This window comes from Felis catus, chromosome A3 (genome assembly GCF_018350175.1).
Source record: "Felis catus isolate Fca126 chromosome A3, F.catus_Fca126_mat1.0, whole genome shotgun sequence".
Taxonomy (NCBI): domain Eukaryota; kingdom Metazoa; phylum Chordata; class Mammalia; order Carnivora; family Felidae; genus Felis; species Felis catus.
In genome coordinates this window covers 51,316,544-51,339,878 of record NC_058370.1, presented here as the reverse complement: position 1 = coordinate 51,339,878, position 23,335 = coordinate 51,316,544, and the positions used below count along the sequence as shown (strand labels likewise).

Below are 23,335 nucleotides of genomic sequence, written 5' to 3'. Positions count from 1 at the left end.
CAGCATGGCGGTGCACAGATGGAGGTACAGCCCATAGAAACAAAAGTGTGAATCTGGCCGTTCTTGCTCTTCTTCATTATCACGAGTAGCAAAAATGACCAGCAACCTCAGTGTGTGTGGCTCTCCAAATACTGCTTTTGAGCACTGCCCTCTTAGTCGGCGGGGAGGGGGGGCGGGGGGTGGTGGTGAAAGGAAACAGAGTCTGCGGCAAAGTGAAGGTTTCTTTTCTGCACTGAACTGAGGCCCATTTTCAAGTGTGACTGTGGGTTCTCTCCTTACTGCCCCCTTAACACCTCTTACCTCTCAGTGGGTATCTCAGCTTCTCCATGTGCTCAATAGTGAACAGACTCCTGTCATGGAAATCAATGTAATATTTAACTTTTAAAGTTGTGATGGACTAAGTTTAAATAGAACAAGAAAGCTACTCTGTCTTTTTGTAAATTTAACCTCACGGGTTGCGGCAGGGATTCTGGTAGGGGTAATTATTTGCTGTCGGGGCTGCCCTGTGCTTGTAGGACGTTTAGCCTCCTCTCTGGCCTCTACACATTAGATGCCAATAGCACCCCACCTCCCAGTTGTGACAACCAAAAATGTCTTTACATGTTGCCACATGTTCCCGGGGGGACAAAACTCTCCCCAGTTGATGACCCCTGGGCCAGGGGATGACTGGCCTTTGTGTGGCAGTGAAGTTCTTCTGGTGATTCACAGCCAGTAGCCCTTTCCATTCTTGTCTCATCACAGTACTTGTGCTGCAAATCACCCCTTTGCTTCAGCCCTGTGAAATCGGGGCCTGTTATGGGCTATTGTGCTTAGAGTACAAAGCTAGCCAGGATGAGTATTATTGGAAGCAAACTGATTTTTTTTTCCCCTCATTGAGTTCTGCAACGAAAAATCCTCTGGTGTTACTGTTTAATTGGTTAGTGGTGGCTGTTTGTCAATTTGCCAGCAGGTTCTCTCTTAACTGCTGTCATTTGACATTGCTGAAACATAAATGCAGAGTGATTGAGTTGCCAACATGCTATTAAGTCCCCTACAAAGAGCTTTTCGATGTACTACTGCTTCAGGCTTTTGTGGTTCTATTGATTGATTCGAATACTAAAGAAATCCTTGGCATAGACAGCCCTGGTAAGAAAATGCAGCTTCTGTCAGGGAAATTGTTGGGTATTGACACAGGGACAGTGGTGGGTTTTCCTTTGGTTTTCCTCTGGCAGAGACTTGGCTTCTGGAAGAGCTTACTCAGTTGATGGGTGTTGCCTGCCCACACAGAAGGGCAGTCACTGGTCTTTATGAGACAAGTCCGGTTAAGTTGGAAGACCCCAGGAAGTGGATGGTGACATCGAGTTCAAGTTTCAGGGTAGTTTGACTGACTCCTTATTTCAGAGAAGCAGAAGATTGCCACAAATTCATTTTGGCTTCAGAGCCTGTAACTCACCATTTAAGGCCAAAGATGGCAGATCACTTTTGAAATGGTTGGTTCATCTTTGACAGGATGACAAGAACATCCCTTGACATTAAGAAGATACTGTTTTATGGTCTTGAAATTGTACTTCTGGACCAGACTGCCATATGCATCAAAAAGCTATTTGTCATTGGTGTGTGTATAGGGCCGGGGCAGGGATGTTTGTGACAGCCAGGGACCACTTGTTAGAACTTCTAGTGCATTAGGGACCAATGTCCCAGGGTTGGCCTCCACCTTCCATGGCCAGACTGTCCCTCTGGGCTTGACATCACAGGTGTATGCCATTGGTTGTAAGGCTGTGAGTGGGAAAGTCCCACAGTCAGTGTGGGTCCGTCCCCTTGACCCGGGAACCCCCTTGACACATATTCTGAGTTGTGAAGGTTCAGAGGTGCAGTCTGGAAAATCTTATTGGACAATAATTGTTGGAAGTCTGGCAGCTAGAAATAGCACTCAGTGGAGGACAGTTCAACATAGAGTAGTAGATGAGAATATTCCAGAGCCAGCCACCTGAGTGGGAATTCTGCAACCCTTACGGAGGTGAGGTTTTGAGCCAGTTACCTTCTCTCTCTCTCTGCCTCAGTTCCCTCACCTGTAATTCATGACAATTTAGCTCCTCCTTCAGAGTTCTTTTTGGCAGAGTGAGTTAGTTCCTGTGGAAGGCCCCCCTCTCATGTGTACTATTTGAGGGGGGACTGCCATTACAGGGACCATCTTGTCTTGGCAGGACCATGGGCTTGAGTATTCCCATACAGGGCATCTGTTCCTTTGAAGTACTTCCCACTCTAGAGCATTCTATATGTGTCCACACTGCATGGGAGCTCCTAACCTAGGCAGATCTAACCTGGCAGCAGGAAGGCCACGTTGAGTAACCAGATGCTATGTTTTGCTTTCAGACTCTTTCCCAGCTTCCCTATGGGAAAGCTCTCTACAGTTATGAGGGGAAAGAACCCGGCGACCTCAAGTTCAGCAAGGGCGACATCATCATCCTGCGGCGCAGGGTGGATGAGCACTGGTACCATGGGGAGCTGCACGGGGCTCATGGCTTCCTGCCGGCCAGCTACATCCAGTGCATCCGGCCCTTGCCACAGACCCCGCCCCAGGGCAAAGCACTTTATGATTTCGAGATGAAGGACAGAGACCAGGACAAGGACTGTTTGACCTTCACCAAGGTAAGGGAGGTCTCTGTGAACACTGCCACCCACCCTTCTCAATTCCCACCTTTCTGCTGATTTGAATTCTGGCTCCTTCCCGAGACACACTCTCTCTGCTGTGCCTCTGTAAGTGGGGAGAACAGTTGTTCCTACTTCCTGAGTTTTTGTTCAGTGGAAAGAGATGGCATGCAGCCTGATAGGTAGCTCCATCTGAGAGCTGACAGGGGGCTCTCTGGGTAACAGACACAGGACCCTCTGTCACCTGAGTCATGGTGTCTCAGTGACAACTCAGGTACAAAGGCATGAAGTCTCTCCAGGACTTGCAGGCCCTGGGAGAGGAGGCTTATCAAGGAAGGCTGCTGCAGAGATCCCTTTTGGCTCACAGGAACGTGGTGGTAGGACCCGGAAACCAGCATGCCACAGCTGCATCCTCTGGAGCACCAGAGGGCAGGTGAGCAGGTGTGCTTAGGGCCAGGATTGTCTTGGAGAGAGGGACTCTGGTTGGTGACAAACTAAATAGCATTTACCAGCAGGATTGTCCTAGCAGAGCCCAGTGAGATGCGGAGGGGCCTGGTTGTTAGTCATCCCTGGCCTCTGAGGTTGTAAAGCATAGAGAGACCTGAGGTGGGGCCCTCTACACCTTGATGTTCCCTTCCCAACCACAACTGACAAGCTCCATTCTCATCTGTGGGCATGCCTCCTTTCTTGTTTTCACTCTTACACATACTCCTCTCTGTGCTGGGCAAGGCAGGAACTCCTGAAGCACTTATTTCTACCCAATGTCAGTAATAGCAGTTGCTCTTTACAGCTTTCCCAACACACTCATGCTGTATCTCAACTGCAAGGTGGTTGGAGCCAATCTTGCTGATGTTGGAACCAAAGCTCCATGAGGCTGAATGTCACTCACCTGAGGATGGTGGCCTGGGCCTCTCCTTCTGCTTTCTGTGTTCTGTTTCCCATCTGTCCTGCTTCCCTCCCTCCACCCTAACCTTGTGAGTGTGTACACAGTTGTAAACAGCAGCTAGAACTATGAATCTTTGACTTTAAAGCCCACGTCCTTCCCACTTCTGAGAGGCCATTGTTATTTTCTTTCTCCCCATCTGCTTGGTACAGAACTTGGCTGTGGTACTGAGCTCTCTGGAGGGCTGCTGGAGTGCTGTGCACACCATTTTTGAGCAAAATTGGCATGTCCTGTGCATGGCTGCTATTTATGTCTTGTTCCATTGTTCAGACTGACAGTGAATAATCTATTTTTCATTCACGGATTCAACTCTTTCTTCCTTTCTTTCATCAAGGTGTTCTAATGTTAATTCTGATTGTCATCTGGCTGATGCAGCTTCCTGGGAAGCTGTATCCAGACCTTTTTCCCCCTCTCCCCCCTTCTCTCCCTCTCCATCCATCTCAGTCTGAGACCTAGAGTGGCAGGCTGTCTGGAGTGCAATGGCAGACAGAGCCCCTGCTTTGCTCACTTCTCTGCCCAGTGGACTCTGGACAACGTGCCCAAGGAGGAGAATGCCCTGGAGGCCTGTGATGCTCTGTACTCTCACTAGTGACCACGAGTAGGGACCCCCCTCAACCTCTTGGGTTCTGGTTGGGCTTTGCTAAGGAGACAGACTCTGTTACAGCTCTAGGCTTCTCTGAGCTCAGCTTGCTCCAGGGACAGACACAGCCATCCTTACAGAATAACATTAGAGGAGGCTATTTGAGCTAGGAGAGGTCAATTTGCATTGACCTCTGCAGAGCCCTAAAGCCCCCAGCCTCCTTTGATGTGAGCAAAGGCCTACCTTCACACCACCATCATAACTTGCTGTGTTCAATGAGCCTCTGCCTGGGACACTTGACTCCAGGGTGAATACCAGAGCCCACTGCACAAGAGGATAGGCATTTGCCCACCTATCAACAAGATGTGTCAGCCTCCAACTCTGCAGGGCACTGTGCTATACGCAGGGGACACAGACAGACCCGCTGCCCTCTAGAGCCTCAAGTGTAGTGGAAGAGGCAGGCAGTAGCAAGTCAAGAAATAAGTGTTCAAAAGTCAGCCTCAGAGAGCAATGCTGGTAACCCAGGAGCCCAACTAGGTATTTAGTGAAGTCTCCAAAATATTCAATGATAGAGCTTAATGTTTGGTATTTCAAAAGAAATAGTAAAGTGTAGTCCTCATGGGGAAAATTAGAACTCAGGCCTCCTTAGACTCATTCTGTGGTTGGCACTGTTCTTAGTTATGATGATTGTGTCTGGGGTGTGAGCAGGCATCACTGTTGAGGTAGCTGCTGTGAGGGCTTCTGGGGAGATGATATTTGAGTTGAGATTGAGGAGCAAAGGTGCTAGGAACAAGAGGGTCTGGGGGTCTCTGGCTACGTAATGTGATGCTGGTCCCACAGGAAGCCAAGTACGAAGCACTCAGGGTGTTTTTCATGAGCTTTTATCCCTTGAATCCTGTGGATTAAGGTGGACAGTTAAAGATACCCAGGCGTGACTCCCAACGAAAATTGTTCTGTGACATCCACCCCCTACTATGTTCACATAACCTTTTCAGGAGCCCCCACTTTTGCCCTCCTACTTGGATTAGGGCACAACCACGCCTACCAAGTACCTGTTCTATTTGCAGCTCTCACCTCTAAACATCTTCAGACAAAGCCTCCAAAGGACATGGGTGATGAATCATGACTCTCTTCTACTCAGTTCATATTTCCTCTTACCCACGCTGCTTGCCTGACATTTTCCTTCCATGTGCATATGACCAGCTCATTTTTTCCCATGCCCAGGATGCTGGTTCCATTTCTGACAGCCTCCGTTCATATCACACCTCAAGTAACTCAGGGCTTGGCGTCCTCTGGGCTTGGCGTCGCTGCTTCAGACCAGTTTGGTTTTGCCTGCGTGGAATGCTTTGTTGTTTGTGTGTGTTCCCCTCTGCAGTCAGCAAAGAAAGTGGGGTCTCTAAAATCCATGGATGGTGCTAGCTTACCTTTCAAAAGCATCATTGTGATGGGATTGGTTGGGTTTTAAAAGGCAGGAAGCAGCTGGATCAAAAGATTTTCACCCTCGGCGTTGGCTTTTGAACAGTCCTGTTAAAATTGCATTAATTAAAGTCATTCTAAAACCAAAGTCCTTGTTTCATTTAAGAAGAAAATGAATAATTACCTTTTGTAAATCAGCTATAAAAAGCATATTTGATAACTTCTTAGTAGTCTCACTCCAAAAAGCTGGGCACGTGCAAATAGAGACTAAAGGAAAGAAGTGCACTGTGCCCAGCGAAGCTCTGCTGGCTGCTCTCTTCCAAGCTCTCACGTGAGGCTTTAATGCGTGCTGCCTTCCACGTGCACAGAGAGGGAATGGGTTTGCTGGGGAGGCAAGCTGGGTGCAGGGATCCCACACCTGGTGCACCCTTGGTGCAATTAGGGATCCCACGTGTGACCTTAAGAAAACACTCAACCTTGCTGGGCCACTTCATCTTCAGGGCCAGGACACAGATACCTATAGGGGGCTGCTGAGGGCTAAGTGATCTAAGTAAAGAGCTAAGCTTAGGGCAGCAGACAAGAGGGGACCTTGAACTCCTTTCTTTTTATGGAAGCTTACTCCATATTACCTTATTTTCAGTCAACTGCAAAATTCAGCAAATATGCATGGAGCCCTGACTATGCTATGTAAATTCCAGTTTACATGAGAACATTTTCCTCACCCTACCAGGGAGCTGTGCTGGATGTAAAGGGCCTGGGGCTGCCCTTTGGTGAATTCACTCTGTAATGCTCAGGAATTCTGAGAGGCCGTGAGATTTTCTCAGGTGGTGCCTGGCTGACCCCAGAGTCACTTTTGCACCCGGCTTACAGTGGGAACTTGAGGTTCTCTGTGTTGGACCAAACCCCATGTGGGTGTGGCCACATGAGGCCACAGGACAGTGGACAAGGGAACAGTTCCCTTCCATGCCTCACCTCACACCCTCCTCCAGGGCCTCAGGGATGCTCTGAGTTGGCAAAGAGTTGTGTAAAACACTGCCACACTGTTGAGGTCACCACAAGACCCTTCCGTATGATCTTATTCTGCTGAATATTTAATCATCACTTCCCAAAAGTGTGGGACTTCTCTTTTATGAGAATGAAGCCAGCATTAATCCTAAACTGTGTTCTTCTGATACAGGAGATAGGCTTAGATAAAAATTAAGTGTAGAAAGTTTGGGCTGTAAAGTCAGGTAAACAAGGATACAAATCATAACACTTTTTTATTATTACATGGTAGCTTTGGGACATTTGCTTAGTCTGTGAGTCTCCTTTTTTAACTGTACAGTGGAGTTGATAATAGGATTCAATGAGCAAAGGCATTAGAGAACTGAGCTCAAAATAGGCATTCGATAAATATTTGCTTTCTGTGCTCTGCTTACTCCCGTTTCAGGAAAAGGTGAAGTTTGGTCAGATACTTATCACTTTCTATGTTAGCCCAGAATGCGCACAGGAAAAAAAAACACCCTAAGACACACACTACTTGGAAAGCTGAGAATTTGTCTAGTGGGTTAGACACTTATATTTTGGTGGCTCAATCTCAAGGGGGTGTGAAATCTCGGCCCTGGGTCAAGACTGCTGTCCCCATTGCTGGGCACCTGGGCCTTGGCATATCTGCTTTCTCCTGAGGGGCAATCTGAAAAGCTTTCAGGGCTAGAAAGACTCAGGAAGCTAAATGGGATGAGCCTCCGTGCACCCTTCCTCAGAAGTTACCAAACAATGTCCGTTACCTTCATGGCTCCTGGCTCCCTCCTTCCGGTTGAGCAGTAGCCCTATAGTCACCTCTGAATGTCAGCTCCACCTGGGTAGAGGAGGCCCCTTTACTAAGGGGACCAAACCTGCATATGGAGGAGGTGGCTAGGAGGGCAGTGGCAGCCTAGGAGCTGCTGAGGGATGTCCTTGCCCAAGCCCTTGTTTGGACATCCAGGCAGGGGTCAGAGAAACTGACAGGGAATCTTATATATTTGAGGTGGAACATGGGGTGTGTCTGAAGCTTTGTCAGGAGATATCTTCAGACCCCTGCAAAATGTGAGCTCTTCCCTCAGGACTAGCCTCCCAACCAGTATGCCCTATCTGGCTCACTGTGGGCACCCCCAACTTTTGTACCCTCAGTGGCTGGAGTGTATGTACCCCACCTCTGCTCAGAAACCCCCTTGGCTTCTAGTCTCCTCAGAGCCAACATCAGAGTCTATACTGCCTGCAAGATCCTACCTGACCCAGTGCCCACCTCCTTCCCAGACTTAGTTCCAGTCTGCCTCTGGCTCACTCCACTCCCAGCCATGCTGACCTCCCAGCCCCTGTCCCTCCATCTGATCCTGCTGGCTCCCCCAGGGCCTCTGTAGCTCTCCCCATGGCCTGAATGCCCTCCCGACCTGTCATCACATCCCTCAGAGTGGCCCCTGCTGATGGAGTGCCCTCAACTACTACTCCACACCCCCATTTTCTCCTCCTGACAAGGTAGTGTGTATATACTACAGACAGTTGTCTGTCTCATGGTCTCCTGGCTGGAGTGCAGGCTCCCTGAGGGTAGCCATCCTGCATTTACTAACTGCCTATCCCCATCTTGGGACAGTGAAGGGCACATAGGACTTTGAATACATATTTGACAGGCTGAGTACAAGCACTCTGGCTTGGCCTGAGCAAGAGGTAAGCTGTACTTGCTATGGATAGTATAAATTTATTTTTGTCCAGCCTCCTTGGTCCATTCATTCATTCATCAGATGTTTATTGACACTAGATTGTGTTCCGGGTGGGCCAATGTGTGGGAACAGAGTCCCACCTTCAAATGCTCACAGCCCATAGTGGGAAGACCAGGAGAGGGATCATCACAGCACCTGAGCCTCTGCCCTGCTGGAGAGAGTGTGTATGTGTGCATGTGGTATGTGTGCCCCTGATGTATGTGGGTGTGGTGTGCGTGTGTGTGCATGTAGTGTCTGTGCCCGGGATGTGTGTGCATGTGTGTGGGGTGGTGCATGATGGGGAGAGCTGCAAGCACTGAGGAGGGTGTGACATCTGACCTCTGGCCTCTCCACTTCCACCTGGGCCCACCCTGTGGCTGCAGGCCAGACTTCCTCGAAGTGTGCATCTCTGTCCTGGAGCTTTGCCTTTCTGTGAGTGGTTCCAGGCCGCTGGCAGCCTCTGGAATTGAGATGGGGTGAGCAAGACGGGACAATGGGAGAAGGCCCCCTGACTTCTGGAACATCATGGCTCCCTAAGTCCTCAACAGCACATCAGGGGGTTAATGGCAGCAATGAGTCTGTTAAGAGCCTCACCTAGAACTGCCCAGAGGAACAATTTTGTATTATTTCTACAACGAAAGGCTGAGGGAGTTTTTGAACTTTTCCCTTTTTAATTTCCATTTTTTCTGAGAAGCAGTGATTTTGGCACCCTATCTATGGCTGGCTTGCGTTCTGACAGGGAAGGACTCAATGACAGGGTCCCCAGTCATGCTGCGGTGAGAGGTGGCTATGCCCGTGGCCGGCTGAGCAGGCAGCCAGCGGTGAAAGGATGAAAGGAAGGGCTCCCTCTGGTCTGGCTCACACTGCTTCTCAGAAACCACTTTGAGTGTGAGTGAAAGGAGAGTGGAAGCACTCGAGTGGCACTCCAGAAGTACCTGCTTGCTATTCATGGCCCTTCAGGATGTTTCTAGCTGCTTTATATGTGTTGTTGCCACACTGGTTATTTAGGAGAGGAAAATATTAGGTCCTCAGAGGTTGGTTTATCCAGACTTGCTGAAGGAACTCTCTAAGGTTTTCAGTGGACATGATATTTCAGGCTGAGCCCCTGATGTGTAAGCTATGACATTTATGGAGTTGTATTTCTGAAACAGTATTGAAGGACAATGTGCTCAGCCAGTCACCTTCAGTGGCATCCAGAGGGCTTCTGTGTGGACACAGGCATACCACTCTCCCTGCTCTGCTACACAGCTTCTGTTCTTAACAGAGCCCCTATGCCTATAGATAGCAGACTTTGGGCAAATTAGGTAAATGAAGTAGAAATGCAGTTTGAAGGCCCCTTTTAGATGGCATGACTACCATGGTACCTGAATCCTTTACATATGTATTACCCCCTGAGCCTTGGGAAGAAAAGTGATATACTTTTTTAATAATTATGTTATGTTCATAGCCCAGCCTTGACATCATTTAGGACCACCCCGAGACCGCCTGAATGCAAAGGAGAGCCACTGTCGTATGAAAATGGCATTTGGTGTATTTTTAAAGCTTGGAAACTTAGAGAGAAGAGTGAAAACAGCATGTGGAAGTACAGTGCCCCACAGCAAGTAATAAGCACCTCACACGAAACATGTAAATGAAATTGAGTCATGAATCTGAAAGTGAAATGATGTGGTGGGAACAACTTTTTCTCCTTAAAATCCTCAGATGCTGCCATATTGGCCCAAAACTTGTCTGCCCCTCCTGACTATCAATGGTATAGATTTCGTTTACTCATCTACATCGAACAAGGGTTGATAAACCAGTGCTTGCAGGTCAAATCCTACCCACCTGCTGCCGTTTGTGTAAATAAAGTTGTATTGCCACACAACCAGACTCCCTCATTTACATGTTGTCTCTGGCTGCTTTCATTCCAAAACAGAGGGGTTGAATGTGTGACAGACACAGTACAGTCTCAAAATCCTGAAATATTGGTGATATGGCCCTTAGAAAGGTTTTCTGACCTATGACATAGAGCACAGCACTATGGAGACCAAGCACACAGTGGTTCCTTGTGCATCCCACTCAGCATGGCTTTGTTCTGAGGCCACCAGCATCCCACCACATTGAGTGTGACATGCAGGGGATGCCATTCTTTACAAAACAGCAAATGAAAACTCAGGTCCAAACCATGTAGATCAGTCTTGCCATTGTCCTATGAAAAGCCCTTGTAGTGTTTAAGGATGGAGTAATTCTCTATATTCCAAAGAGGCCACAGAGCAGGGATTTCACCCTTTTCTTGTCCTTCCTAAAGCACTGGCTCCAGCTTTTTGAAATATGACAGTAAATCAGAGACCTGATGTGATCTACGCATGAAAAAATGGTCATTGTTACCCTCGTCCTGCATTGGTGGCAAGAGAAGTTATTTCTGTTTCCAAAACACACCCGATCTCGTGCTGGTAGCTCTGGCATGCTAGAGTGAATTTTCTCATTGTCCAGCACTCATATGTTACTCTTTGGAGGTTGTCTCCATCGTGAGAGTTTGGTTTAGAGGCAGAGCTGTGGGAAACCTTTCTCAGCACTCCTAGGCAAAGTTTTAGTTTTTTGTGTGTACGGAGAGTGACTGGCTCCCTGAACCCTCTATTCTCCCAGCCCAGTATCCCCAACAAGATTTATGCCAGCTAAATAAGAGTGTTATGGATCCTTCCACTGCCATGAAATCCCAGCCAGCTGCAGGACCAAGAATTGCACCCCCCCCCGCCCCCCACCCAGCCACATCAATATTTGAGCCAGGTCAGAGACCTGCCACAAGGTACCACCAAACCAGAGCTGGGACTACATTGAATTGGCATCTGATGGGAAAATGGGGCTATGCAGGTTCCACTAACCTCACAGTAGCACACTGACAGAGTTGGATTTTGACCCCACTTACTGCATTATGCTGGGATTTCACTGTATGTACATTTTATTGGATACTGTCCATCTCTTTATAAGCAGACCTCCTCCACCAAGTGCCGATCTTTTCTTGGGAAGGGTCAGCTTCTTCCTCATGCCTGGCTCTTAGGGGATGCTTGCATATTGGTAGCCACATGAGAAACAGGTTGGCACTGTGTAACACTTGGAATGATGACAAAGCCCCTGGCCAGAGAGAGGGCACTCATTTGGGAATAGCTCTCCCTTATGTGGAGCTGTGTTGGCTTCTCAGTAACTTGGAGCCCTTGGTGTGTATTCTACCCTCCCAGGTGACTCAAAATGAGTCCAGCTTTTCAGTGTGGTAATGATGCCAAAGCTGGAAGACAGTAACCATGCCCCCCACCCAGCTTTCTCATGTCTCAGGCTCAGTGATCCCACTTTCTTCTCTGGCTTTCTGTGACTTGATTTCAGAGTGTTCACATAATGGTTGGCTTCCTCAGTATGTGAAGTCCCTTTAGGGATGTGTTAAGACCAAATGCAGTACTCAAGGTGTGTTGTAACTTGTCTATACTTAAAAAAAACCTTTTAACCTAAATAAAGCATATTGCAACAGTAAGTCCACTAATCAAAATTGTGCAGCTTGATGGTTGGAAAGAAAATCCTTATACTCACTACCTAGTGGAGAGATGGTGGGATATTGGCATCCCAGTCCTTCCCTCTTCCCATGGCCCTAACATCATGGATGAGTCATGTCTGTTCTTGAAAGTCAAATAAATGAAACATGCAGAGTATATTTTTGAGTCCAGTTTTGTGTTCTCTCAACATTACATTTGTACACTCCATCTGTAGTGTTGTAGGGTGCTATAGTTTGTTCATGTTCATTTCTCTGTGGTGCTATTAGTTTGTTTTTTTTTTTAATAGACTTAATTTGTAGAGCAATTTTAGTTTTACTCCTGAACTGAGCAGAAGATACAGAGATTTCCCATACAACCCTAGCCTCACACATGGACTGCCTTCTCCACTATCAGCATCTTTCACCAGAGAGGTACATGTGTTCCCGTTAATGAACCTCTACTGATACATCATAATCACCCAGAGTCCATAGTTTACATTAGGGTTAACTCTTGGGGTTGTACATTCTGTGGGTTTGGACAAATTTATAATGACATGTATCTATCATTATGGTATCAAATAGAGTATTTTCACTACCCTAAAAATCTTCTGTACTCCACCTATTCACCCCTTTCCTCCCTACTCCCCAATCCTTGGCAACTATTGATCTTTTTATTGTCTCCATAGTTTTGCCTTTTCCACAATGTCACATAGTTGGAATCACTTAATATGTAAATTTTTCAGATTGGCTTCTTTCACATAATAATATGGACTTACATTTCTTCTGTGTCCTTTCACTGCTACGTAACTCACTTCTTTTTAGCACTGGATAATACTCTGTTGTCTTTATGTACCAGTTTATTTATCCATTCACCTACTGAAGGACATCACTTGACTATTTCCAACTGTTAGCAATTATGAATAAGCTGCTATAAATATCTTATGCAAGTTTTTGTATGGACATAAGTTTTCAACTCCTTTGGGTAAATACTGCTGGATTTTAAGGTAAGAGTATGTTTAGTTCTGTAAGAAACCACCAAACTGTCTTCTGAAGTGGCTGTATGATTTTGTTCTCCCATCAGCCGTGAATGACTATTCATGTTAATCCACATCCTTGTCAGCATTTGGTGTTGTCAGTGTTCTGGATTTTGGCCATTCTCATAGGTGTGTAGTGACATCTCGTTGTTGTTTTAATTTGCATTGCCCTAGTGACATTTGACATGGAGCATTTTTTCATATTTGTATTTGCCATCTTATATCTTCTTTGGTGAAGTGTCTGTTAGGTCTTTGGTCCATTTTTAAATTGGATTGTTTGTTTTCTTATGTTTTTGAGTAGGCTCCACACCCAGTGTGGGGCTTGAACTCACAACCCTGAGATCAAGTGTCATATGCTCTACCAACTGAGCCAGCCAGGTGCCCTTGTTTTCTTATTGTTGAGTTTTAAGAGTTCTTTGTATTTTTTGAATAATAGTCCTTTATCAGATATGTACTTTGGAAATATTTTCATGAGTCCATGTCTTATTTTTTATTCTCTTCACAGTGTATTTTGCAGAACATAAATTTTTAATTTTAATGATGCCCAGCTTATCAATTCTTCCAGAGTCTGGTCTTTGATGTTGTATCCAAAAACTCATCACCAAACCCCAAGGTCATTTGGATATTCTCCTATGTTATCTTCTAAGCGTTTTATATTTTTGTGTTTTACGTTTATTCTGTGGTTCATTTTGAGTTAATTTTTGTGAAGTGTGTAAGGTCTGTGTCTAGATTCATTTTTCACATGCAAGTGTCCAATTGTTTCAGCACCATTTGTTGAAAAGACTGTCTTTTCTCCATTATGTTGTCTTGTTCCTTTGTCAAAGATCTGTTGACTGTATTTATGTCAGTCTAATTCTGGATGCTGTATTATGTTCCACTGATCTACTTTTTTATTCTGTTACCAATACCACCCTGTCTTCAGTACTATAGCTTTAAGTAAGTCTTGAAGTTGTATAGTGTCAATCTTTGTTCTTCTCTTTCAAATTGTGTTGGCTATTTGGGTCTTTTGCTTTTTCATATGAATTTTAGAATTAGCTTGTCAATATCCACAAAATAACTTGCTGAGATTTTGAATGGAATTGCATTAAATCTAGAAGTTGAGAAAAACTGACATCTTGACAGTGTTGAGTCTTCCTATCCATGAACATGGAACATCTATTTTGTTATTTAATTTTATTCATCAGAGTTTTACAGTTTTCCTCATATAGCTCTTGTAGGTATTTTGTTAGATTTATACCTTAGCATTTCATTTTTTTAGGTGCTAATGTAAATAGTGTTGTGTTTTTAGTGTCAAATTCCACTTGTTACTAGTATGTAGAAAAGTGTTTAATTTTTGTATATTAATCTTCTATCCTGCAACCTTGCTATAATTGCTTATTAGTTCCAAGAGGGTTTTTTTGTTGATTCTTTCAAATTTTTTACTTAGACAATTATATCATCTGTGAACTAAGACAGCTTTATTTCTTCCTTCCCAATTTGTATGCCCTTCATATCTTATTGCATTAGGTAGGATTTCCAGTATGATATTGAAAGGCCGTGGTGAGGGGGAAAATATTTTGCCTTATACCTGAACTTTGTGGGAAAGCTTCTTGTTTCTCACCACTGTGATGTCAGCTGTAGGTTTTTTGTAAATGTTCTTCAGAAGCTGAGGAAAATTTCACTCCATTCCTAACTTGCTGAGAGCTATTTTTCTTATTATGAATCAGTGTTTGATTTTGTCAAATGCTTTTTCTGCATCTATTGATGTGAAGATGTGATTTTTCTTCTTTAGCTTGTTTATGTGATGAATTGCATTAATTGATTTTTGAATGTTGAACCAGAGTTGCATATCTAGGATAAATCCCATGGTCATGCTGCATAATTCTTTTTATACTTCATTGGATTCAGTTTACTAATATTTTGTTGAGGATTTTTGCATCTACGCTTATGAGAAATATTGATCTGTGGTTTTCTTTACCTGTGGTGTCTTTGTCTGGTTTCAGTATTAGTGTAACGGTAGCTTCATAAAATGAATTAGGAAGTAGCCCCTTATGCTTCTACTTCTGGAAGAGATTAGTAGATAATTTGGTATAATTTCTTCTTTAAATTTTTGGGAGAATTCACTAGTCACTTCATCTGGGCCTGGTGCTTTCTGTTTTGGAAATTTATTAATTATTGATTCAATTTCTTTAAAAGATACAGGCCTATTCAGATTGTCTATTTCTTGTATAAATTTTAGCAGATTATGTCATTAAAGGAATTAGTTCATTTCATTTAGGTTATCAAATTTGTGGGCATGGAATTGTTCATAATATTACTTTATTATCCCTTTAATGTCGAGGATCTATAATAATGTCCTCTCTTTCATTATTGATATTAATAGTTTGTGTCTCCTCTCTTTTTTTATTAGCCTGGTTAGAGGTTTATCAATTTTATTGATCTTTTCAAATAACCAGCTCTTGGTTTTGTTGATTTAATTTATTGATTTCCTATTTTTAATTTCATTGATTTCTGTTCTAATATCTATAATTTCTTTTCTTTTACTTGCTTTGGATTGAATTTGCTTTTTCTTGTTCTAGTTTTCTAAGGTGGAAGGTTCGATTATTGATTTTAGATCTTTCTTTTTTTCTGATATATGCATTCAATGTTATAAATTTCCCTCAGCCCACAATTTTGACAAGTTGCGTTTTTATTTTCATTTATTTAAAAAAAATTTTAAATTTCCCCTGATACTTTTTCTTTGAACCAAGTGTTATTTAGTATTGTATTGTTTAATTCCCAAGTATTTTGTGATTTTCCAGTTACCTTTCTGTTATTGATTCTAGTTTAATTCCACTGTGGTCTGAGAACCAACATTGTATGGTTTCTATTCTTTTAACTTTGTTAAGGTATATTTTATGGCCCCAAATGTGATCTATCTTGGTGAATGCTCCATGTGAGCTTGAGAAGAATGTATTTTTTACTGTTCTTAGATGAAGTAGTTTATAGATGTCTATTATATTCAGTTGATTGATAGGTGTTGTTGCCTTCAACTATGTCTTTAGTGATTTTTCTGCCTGCTGGATATGTCCATTTCTGATAGAGGGACATTGAAGTCTCCAAATATAATAGCGGATTTATCTATTTCTCCTTGCAGTTAAGTTAGTCTTGCCTGATATATTTTGACTTTCTGTTGTTAAATGCATATACATTAAGGTTTGTTATGTCTTCTTGGAGAATTGACTCCTTTCTCATTATGTAATCCCCTTCTTTATCCCAAACAACAGTACTTGCTCTGAATTATGCTTTGTTCAAAATTAATGTAGCTATTCCCACTTTCTTTTGATTAGTATTATCATGGTATATCTTTCTCCATACATTTACCTTTAATTCACATGTATCTTTATATTTAAACTGGGTTTATTGTAAACAACATCTAGTTGGGTCTTGCATTTTGATCCACTGTGATAATCTTTATCTTTCAGTTTGTGAATTTAAACCATTGACTTTCAGAGTGATTATTTGATATTTTTGAAATAATTTTTACCATATTTATTTCTGTTTTCTATTTGTTGCCTTTGATTTTTGTTCCTATTTTTGTCTTCTATTTTTTTTCCTTTCTGTGGATTTAATTGATTCTATTTTCTCTCCTTTCTTAGCATGTCAATTATACCTTAAAAAAATTGTTAGTAGTTGCCCTAGAGTTTGCAATATATATTTTCAATTAATCATGTTCACTTTCAGGGGCACCTGGGTGCCTCAGTCGGTCTGACTTCAGCTCAGATCATGATCTCATGGTTCATGAGTTTAAGCCCTGCATTGGGCTCTGTGCTGACAGCTCAGAGCCTGGAACCTGCTTCAGACTCTATGTCTCCCTCTCTCTCTGCCCCTCCCCCATGTTCACGTGCTCTCTCTCTCTCTCTAAAAGAAACATTAAAAATATTTTAAGAAAATAAAAAAACTTTCAAAAAATATCACACTATTTCACAGGTAGTATGAATACTCTGTAATAACAAAATAATCATAACTCTTCTCTCCTGTCCCTTATATCATTCTGTCATTCCTTTCATTTATACATAAGTATATACATGATATACACACACACACACACACACACATATGTACATAAGCATATGTAATCAAATACAGTGTTGCTATTTTGATTTTGAACAAACTATTCAGTTAGATAAATTAGGAATAAGAAAAATAAAAGTTTTATTTTACCTTCAGTTATTTCTTCACCCATGTTCTTTTCTTTATATAGATTTCAGTTTTTGACCTACATACTTTTCTCTAAAGAACTTCTCACAAGGGCAGGTCCACTGGCAATAAATTCCCTCAGTTTTTGTTTGTCTGAGAAAGTCTTTATTTCTCCCTCATTATTGAAGGATAATTTTTCAGTATACTTAATTCTAGGCTGGTGGATTTTGTTTTTTTTTTTTCCTCTCCATACTTGGCATATTTCACTCCACTCTCTTCTTGCTGGCATGGTTTTTGAGAAGTCAGGTGTGATTCTTATTTTTGCTCCTCTGTAAGTATGATATTTTCTCCCTCTGGTCTCTTTCACTGTTTTTTTATCTTTGATTTTCAGCAGTTTGATATGCGTAGGTAGTTTTTTATTTATTTATTTATTTATTTTTCGGCATTTATCTTAGTGTTGTCTGAACTTCCTGCATCTGTGGTTTGATGTCTGACATTAATTTAGAGAAATTCTCAGTTGTTATTGTGTCAAATATTTCTTCTGTTCCTTTCTTTCTTCTTCATCTGATATTCCCATTATACATATGTTACACCTTTTGTAGTTCTGTAGTTATCTTACAGCCCTTGAATATCCTGTTCTTTTTTTTCCCTCAGTCTTTGTTCTCTTTGCTTTTCAGTTTTGGAGGTTTCTATAGAAATCCTTAAGGTCAGAGATTCCTTCCTCAGCCATGTTCAGAGTACTAATTAGCCTATCAAATTATTTTTCATTTCTATGATGGTGTCTTTGTACTCTAGCATTACTTTTTGGTTCTTTCTTAGACTTTCTATCTCTCTACTTACATTGCCCATCTGTTCTCTGTTCTTACCTTCTGTCTGCTTAATCCATTAGAGCCTTTAGTGTATTAATTAGTTCCAGCATCCCTCTATGCCTGAGTCTGGTTCTGATGCCTACTCTGTCTCTTCAAACTATATTTTTGATTTTTGTTTTGTTTTGCCTTTGGCATATGTAGTAATTTTTTTTTGATAGCCAGACATGATGTACCAGGTAAAAGGAATTGCTATAAATTGGCCTTTAGTTATGTTTTGGTATGGTTTGGGGAAAAGGGAAGCAGTGTATAGTCCTATGATCCTATTATAGGGTCTCAGTCCTTTCAGGAGGCTGTACTTCTAGATTGTGAACTCTGTATGTGTGTCTCCATTTTCCCCTTTCCTCCTTAGGTAGGACAGGATGGCTAGAGAGTGCTGGAGTTGGGAATAGTATTGGAGCACAATACCATAATTTATTTAACCAAACCTCTTTTGCTGTACATTTATCTTTAGTTTCTATCTAATTGAACAAACACTATAATGAACATTCTCAAAGCTAAATCTTTTTGCACATCTCTGATTTTCCTAGGGTAGAGTTAGATCAGTGGGTATGCAGGCTTTGATCTTAGAAATTGCCAAACTGCCTGCCATAAATGTATATCTCCACCCAAAATAATTAAGTGCCTATTCCGTGCATGCTGACCAGCACTGTGAGTTGGCTTTATGTTCTTTGTTTGCTAATTTGATAAGCAAAATAGAACAAAGAAGAAAGAGAGAGCTCTTGTTGTTTACAGTTGTATTTTTTTATTTGTGAGGTATAACTTTTTATTTTTAAAAAAAATTTTTTTAAAGTTTTATTTATTTTTGAGACAGAGAGAGACAGAGCATGAACGGGGGAGGGGCAGAGAGAGAGGGAGACACAGAATCGGAAGCAGGCTCCAGGCTCTGAGCCATCAGCCCAGAGCCTGACGTGGGGCTTGAACTCACGGACCGGGAGATCGTGACCTGAGCTGAAGTTGGCCGCTTAACCGACTGAGCCACCCAGGCGCCCCAACTTTTTAAAATATGTTTAATGGCAATTTGCTTTTCTTTTTTTGTGAGATGTATTGCTCTTAGCCTATTTTTCTTTTAAGACATTTGTCTTTTTGTTCTATTGTGTATTTAAGTCTTTATATAATATTAATATTAAGTCTTTGTCATATATCCTCCAAGTATTTTGCTAGCTTATTTTCGTTTTTGTTTTTGCTGTTTTTATCATAGAGGATTTCATTTTTCTGTAGCCAAATTTTTGTTATCATACTTCAAAAGAACTTCCCCAGCTCAAGATTACACATCTATTCATATTTCCTCTTGGGCATTCAAGACTTTTTTCTAACATTTAAATTTTTAATATTTATGTAATTAATTTTGGCATATGTAGTGTATCAGAAAACTTTTTTTAAAATAGCCAATTTTAATCACATTTTCTAACTTACTATTCCTGGTAGATAAGTGAACCAATGATTTTTATGTATTTATTTTAAAATTAGCAGTATTTCTCAAATTTACTTATTCTAATTTTTAGTTGATACTGTTTTTTCTAGGTAAAGAATTGCATACCTTTCTAGTATTTATGTTTTCTGTTTTATATTCTTTTATGTCTTTGGCTCCAATTTCTAGACCAGTTCTAAGTAATAGTATGGATAATACAGTATTTTCTTTTTTAAAAAAACAAAAATTAACCTGGTATTATCTTCTTTTTAATTTTAAAAAATGAAATGTCTTTTTTTGTGTGTTATTTTGTTGTTGCAAAAGCTCTGACATGTATGAAGCCTTCAATTACCTTTCCCTTTGCATGATCAGCAAAGTATTAGGAGCCTCCCTTTGGCTGAATCTGAGTTGAGTTCATCACAGGCTCATGACTCTCTTGGTTGTGAATTTGTAAGGTGAGCAAGGCATGGGATTTTAGGGGCACTCTCTGTACATCTCTCCTCAAGCCAGGTGGCCACTTTGTCCCTAATGGTTACCAGGAAATCCCATACATTCTTCCCTTATTAATACCATTCTGTAGCCTGAGAACCAACTACCCTGAAACACGTGCAATGATATAATTCCCTTATTGCATTATTCTGGCTTGTATAAGTTAGGAGAAAAAATATTCTAAAGTCACAGATCATTTTGTTATTTGGAATTTTTCAAAGCTGTTATTTGGGAATGAGGAGAGAGAAAATGAGGGGTATGATCACTCTTAGACTCTACTCTATAACCCTAGGTGAGGAGAGGTTTCGAACAGACCATGGGGGAGTGTCCCATGACAGACACTTATCCTTGCTTTTCCCCTATCTGTGTTCCATGAAAGGCACATTCCATTCACATTAGATCACTCCACCTTGACCTAGATGAATATCCCAAAACTGTGTGGTCCCTTAGCTTATAGGGAAGCCAGCTTTTCTGGTAATTCCATGAAGTGTACTGGCCTAAAATGTCCCTCTGACCTGAGAGAAGCCTACAAGTCCTGTATTATTGCTTCACATTAAAATATTGAAGACTCATTGGAAAGGCAGATGGTACCTTCAGATTCAGTAGGGGTTACCCCATTAGGCTGGCCATCATCTCCTTAGCACAAGTCCCAGATAGTCCAGCTGGTCTCCTAGCAGATTGTTGAGAGACAAATGACAGGGAGGTTTGATGTGGAGGGGCAGGGGGAGAGGGTGGTTAGGCCAACAGTCTGTGGAGTGTTCTATTATATATCCTATGTATTGAAGGAAGGATGGATATTGGAAAGGGAACAGAAGCTGACCACAGATCCTTGGTGTAGGTGCCAGTTTTGCCTGTGGCATCCCTGTCCGGCCTTCTTGACGCTAGCCGCTGCCCATGTTGTCTCTTTTCCCCAGTCTTCTTTCCTGATGGCTTCCACCTTTTGCTCTTCATCACTGCTCCATGCTTTCTTTCTCTCACCCTCTTCTCTGCACCCCCTGTCATTTGTCCCTGTAGCTCCTGGCACCTGTGAAGCCACCCTGGTCATGTCCTTCCTCACAACTACTAGTCTGCCAGTCTTCCCAGAAAGCTCCTCTTCCTCTGTGCTTCATGCCTCTTCCTTTCTCTTTCCATCTGTTTCCACTTTGTGCATCTATACTTGGCATTGTCTGCATTGCCAAAGAATTTAAGAGGGTTATCCAAAGCTTTTTGTACACGACTCTAAATAAACGGAACTGTATTCAGTCATTTTTTGTTCATGGATGGTGCCAGAAACTTAAAAAGCTTTATACTTCGCTGAATTTATTTTTATTCAAAATAATTTTATTTCAGTAAATAAATAATAGGAACATGAATTTTAAAATACTAGCTATATTATAAATTGCCAAGCTCTTCCATTTGCAGATTTTTGCAACTATAATCAATATATAAGAGAGAAAGAGGGAGGTCCTGGGTGAAGATGTAAGGGCAGACTGTTTTCATATGTCAGATCCCAGAATGGATAATAAACCATTCTTTGCATCCTTGCTTAGGATCTTTTCTGAGCTTCAGCAGTACTGACTGGTCTCCATTTTTGTTGTGTGTGTTTTGTTGCGTGTCCACGTGCATGTGTGCGGCGACCCCAGGATGAGATCCTGACTGTCATCAGAAGAGTGGATGACAACTGGGCAGAAGGCATGCTGGGAGACAAGATTGGGATCTTCCCCCTGCTGTATGTGGAGGTAAGGTCATGCTCTCAGATACACTTCCTCTTCCACCCTGCTGTCTGTTTCACTAGACAGGTGGGGTTGTGGGGGTGGACTCCTGGCCTAGGACCCCTTTCCCAAGAGAAGAAGATGGGGACTGCATTGGACTTCTGTGCCAGTGCTATGAGAATTGTCTCAGTCCCTCAGGTTGTGTGTCCCAGGCCTGGCTGCAGACTGTCTTACTGTGTGGGCAGGGAAGGAGGGTCTCCCCAGCCCCAGAGGAGAAGACAGCATTCCCCTGTCACTGCAAACATAGCTGAAGAATGCTGGCTCTGGTGGGCCGTTTGTGGTCCTCATAGGACTCGCGTGACTGGGCAGCTTGTCCAACTGGGAGTCCTTAAAGCAGAGATGATTTGGGGCCTGTTAATTTCCTGTCTCCTTTCCGTAACTAAGGAACACTTTGTTTCCAGTGCATAAGTTATGGGCAGTGGCTGAGCCGGGAGCATCTTAGAATGTTTGCCCTGGAAACCCCTGTTTGCTGTGGGCTATTTGTGTATGTGCAGGAGTATTTGCCCATCATGTGCGAGTGTGCTGTTTGTCAGTACAAGTCACGTGTGTACGCCCATGAGCCAACATACCCTTCATCTATTAATCACTGCAGTTATCCATACAGTTCTTTCAGCTAATGCATACTGCGTGCTCGCTGCATGCGAAACACTTCTAAGTACTTTCTCATTTAATTTTCTCAACACCCTAGGCATATGAAAGCCAGGAATGTCCCCACTTTACAGATGAGCCAATAGAGACAGAAAGTTCTCCCAGCTGCTAAGTGGAACATGAGCACAGGCCGGTTGCTCTAGACTTAGCCCTTCACTGCCCTGCCCCTGAATGCCCCCCACTAGCAAACTGTAGTTCACTCAGCCTGTTGTGGGGCTCCATGTGCTGGTAGGTGGCACATCTAGCTTTGCCACACCTACTGAGCTGTGTGTGGGTGCCACTAGGTGTTTGTTAAACACATCTGCTGATTCCTTTTTCATATAGGATAAAGTTCAAATGCTATTGTAAGGCATTCATGATTCATAGCCTGCAAAGGCTAGATGTTTTGCTAGCCTCATCTCTGGTCATTTCCTCTCCTTTCCCTAAATGCTCTGGACTAGTGGTTCTCTCACGTTAATTTTGAATAGACTGCCCAGGAGATTCTGAGGCCATCTTATGCAATAACAGTAAGCCCACACACGTACACACACACACACACACACACACACACACAGAGCCCACACTCAAATATACATGGACTCATACACACTTTGACACACACTCTCACACACACATCCACACCTCTCCCTAGTACACTCTAAGAGTCAAAATTCCCCAAACACCTTGTAAGCTTCCATTTGTGCATTCGCTTCAGTTTTCAGGGGGATGTTCTTCTTTATCCTGCAGCTTAAGATCAAAGAACCTGATGCATGAGTAACACTTATAGTGCAGTCTAGCAGTGAAAAACTTGGCCTCTCAGACATCTGTAGCAGTGGAACTATTTTTCCCCAGGCAGACTTCTAAGGATGCTCAAAAACATATGCAGAAATGCTTACAGAAACTTTGTTATGATGGCCCCAAACTGGAAACAATGCAGATGTCCCTCAGCAGTGGGATGGATAAATGAAGGATGGTATGTCCATATGATGGAATACTATCCAGCAGAGAAAATGAACAAAAGACTACTGCATTTAAAAGCATGGCTGAATCTCACAGACAGATCTTTTGAAAGAAGCCAGACACAAAAGAGTACATATGATTTTTGCTTTTAGGAAGTTCAAAAGCAGGTAGAACTACTCCAGGGTGACAGAAAGCAGAGCAGCTGGGCCTCTGTGGGGAGACTTATGGGAAGCAGGGAGAAGGAGGCCTCTGGGATGTG

General features: G+C 42.7%; 1 protein-coding gene across 2 annotated transcripts in view; it reads left to right on the top strand.

Moving 5' to 3' along the window:
* Nucleotides 1–23,335, top strand: part of SH3RF3 (SH3 domain containing ring finger 3) — a 367,542-nt gene that overhangs the window by 209,869 nt on the left and 134,338 nt on the right. For both annotated transcript variants that reach the window (XM_011281104.4, XM_045053970.1), the window contains exons 2-3: nucleotides 2,353–2,628; nucleotides 21,361–21,456. In XM_011281104.4, the coding sequence (XP_011279406.4) occupies nucleotides 2,353–2,628; nucleotides 21,361–21,456 (372 nt within the window). The remainder of the gene's footprint in view (nucleotides 1–2,352; nucleotides 2,629–21,360; nucleotides 21,457–23,335) is intronic.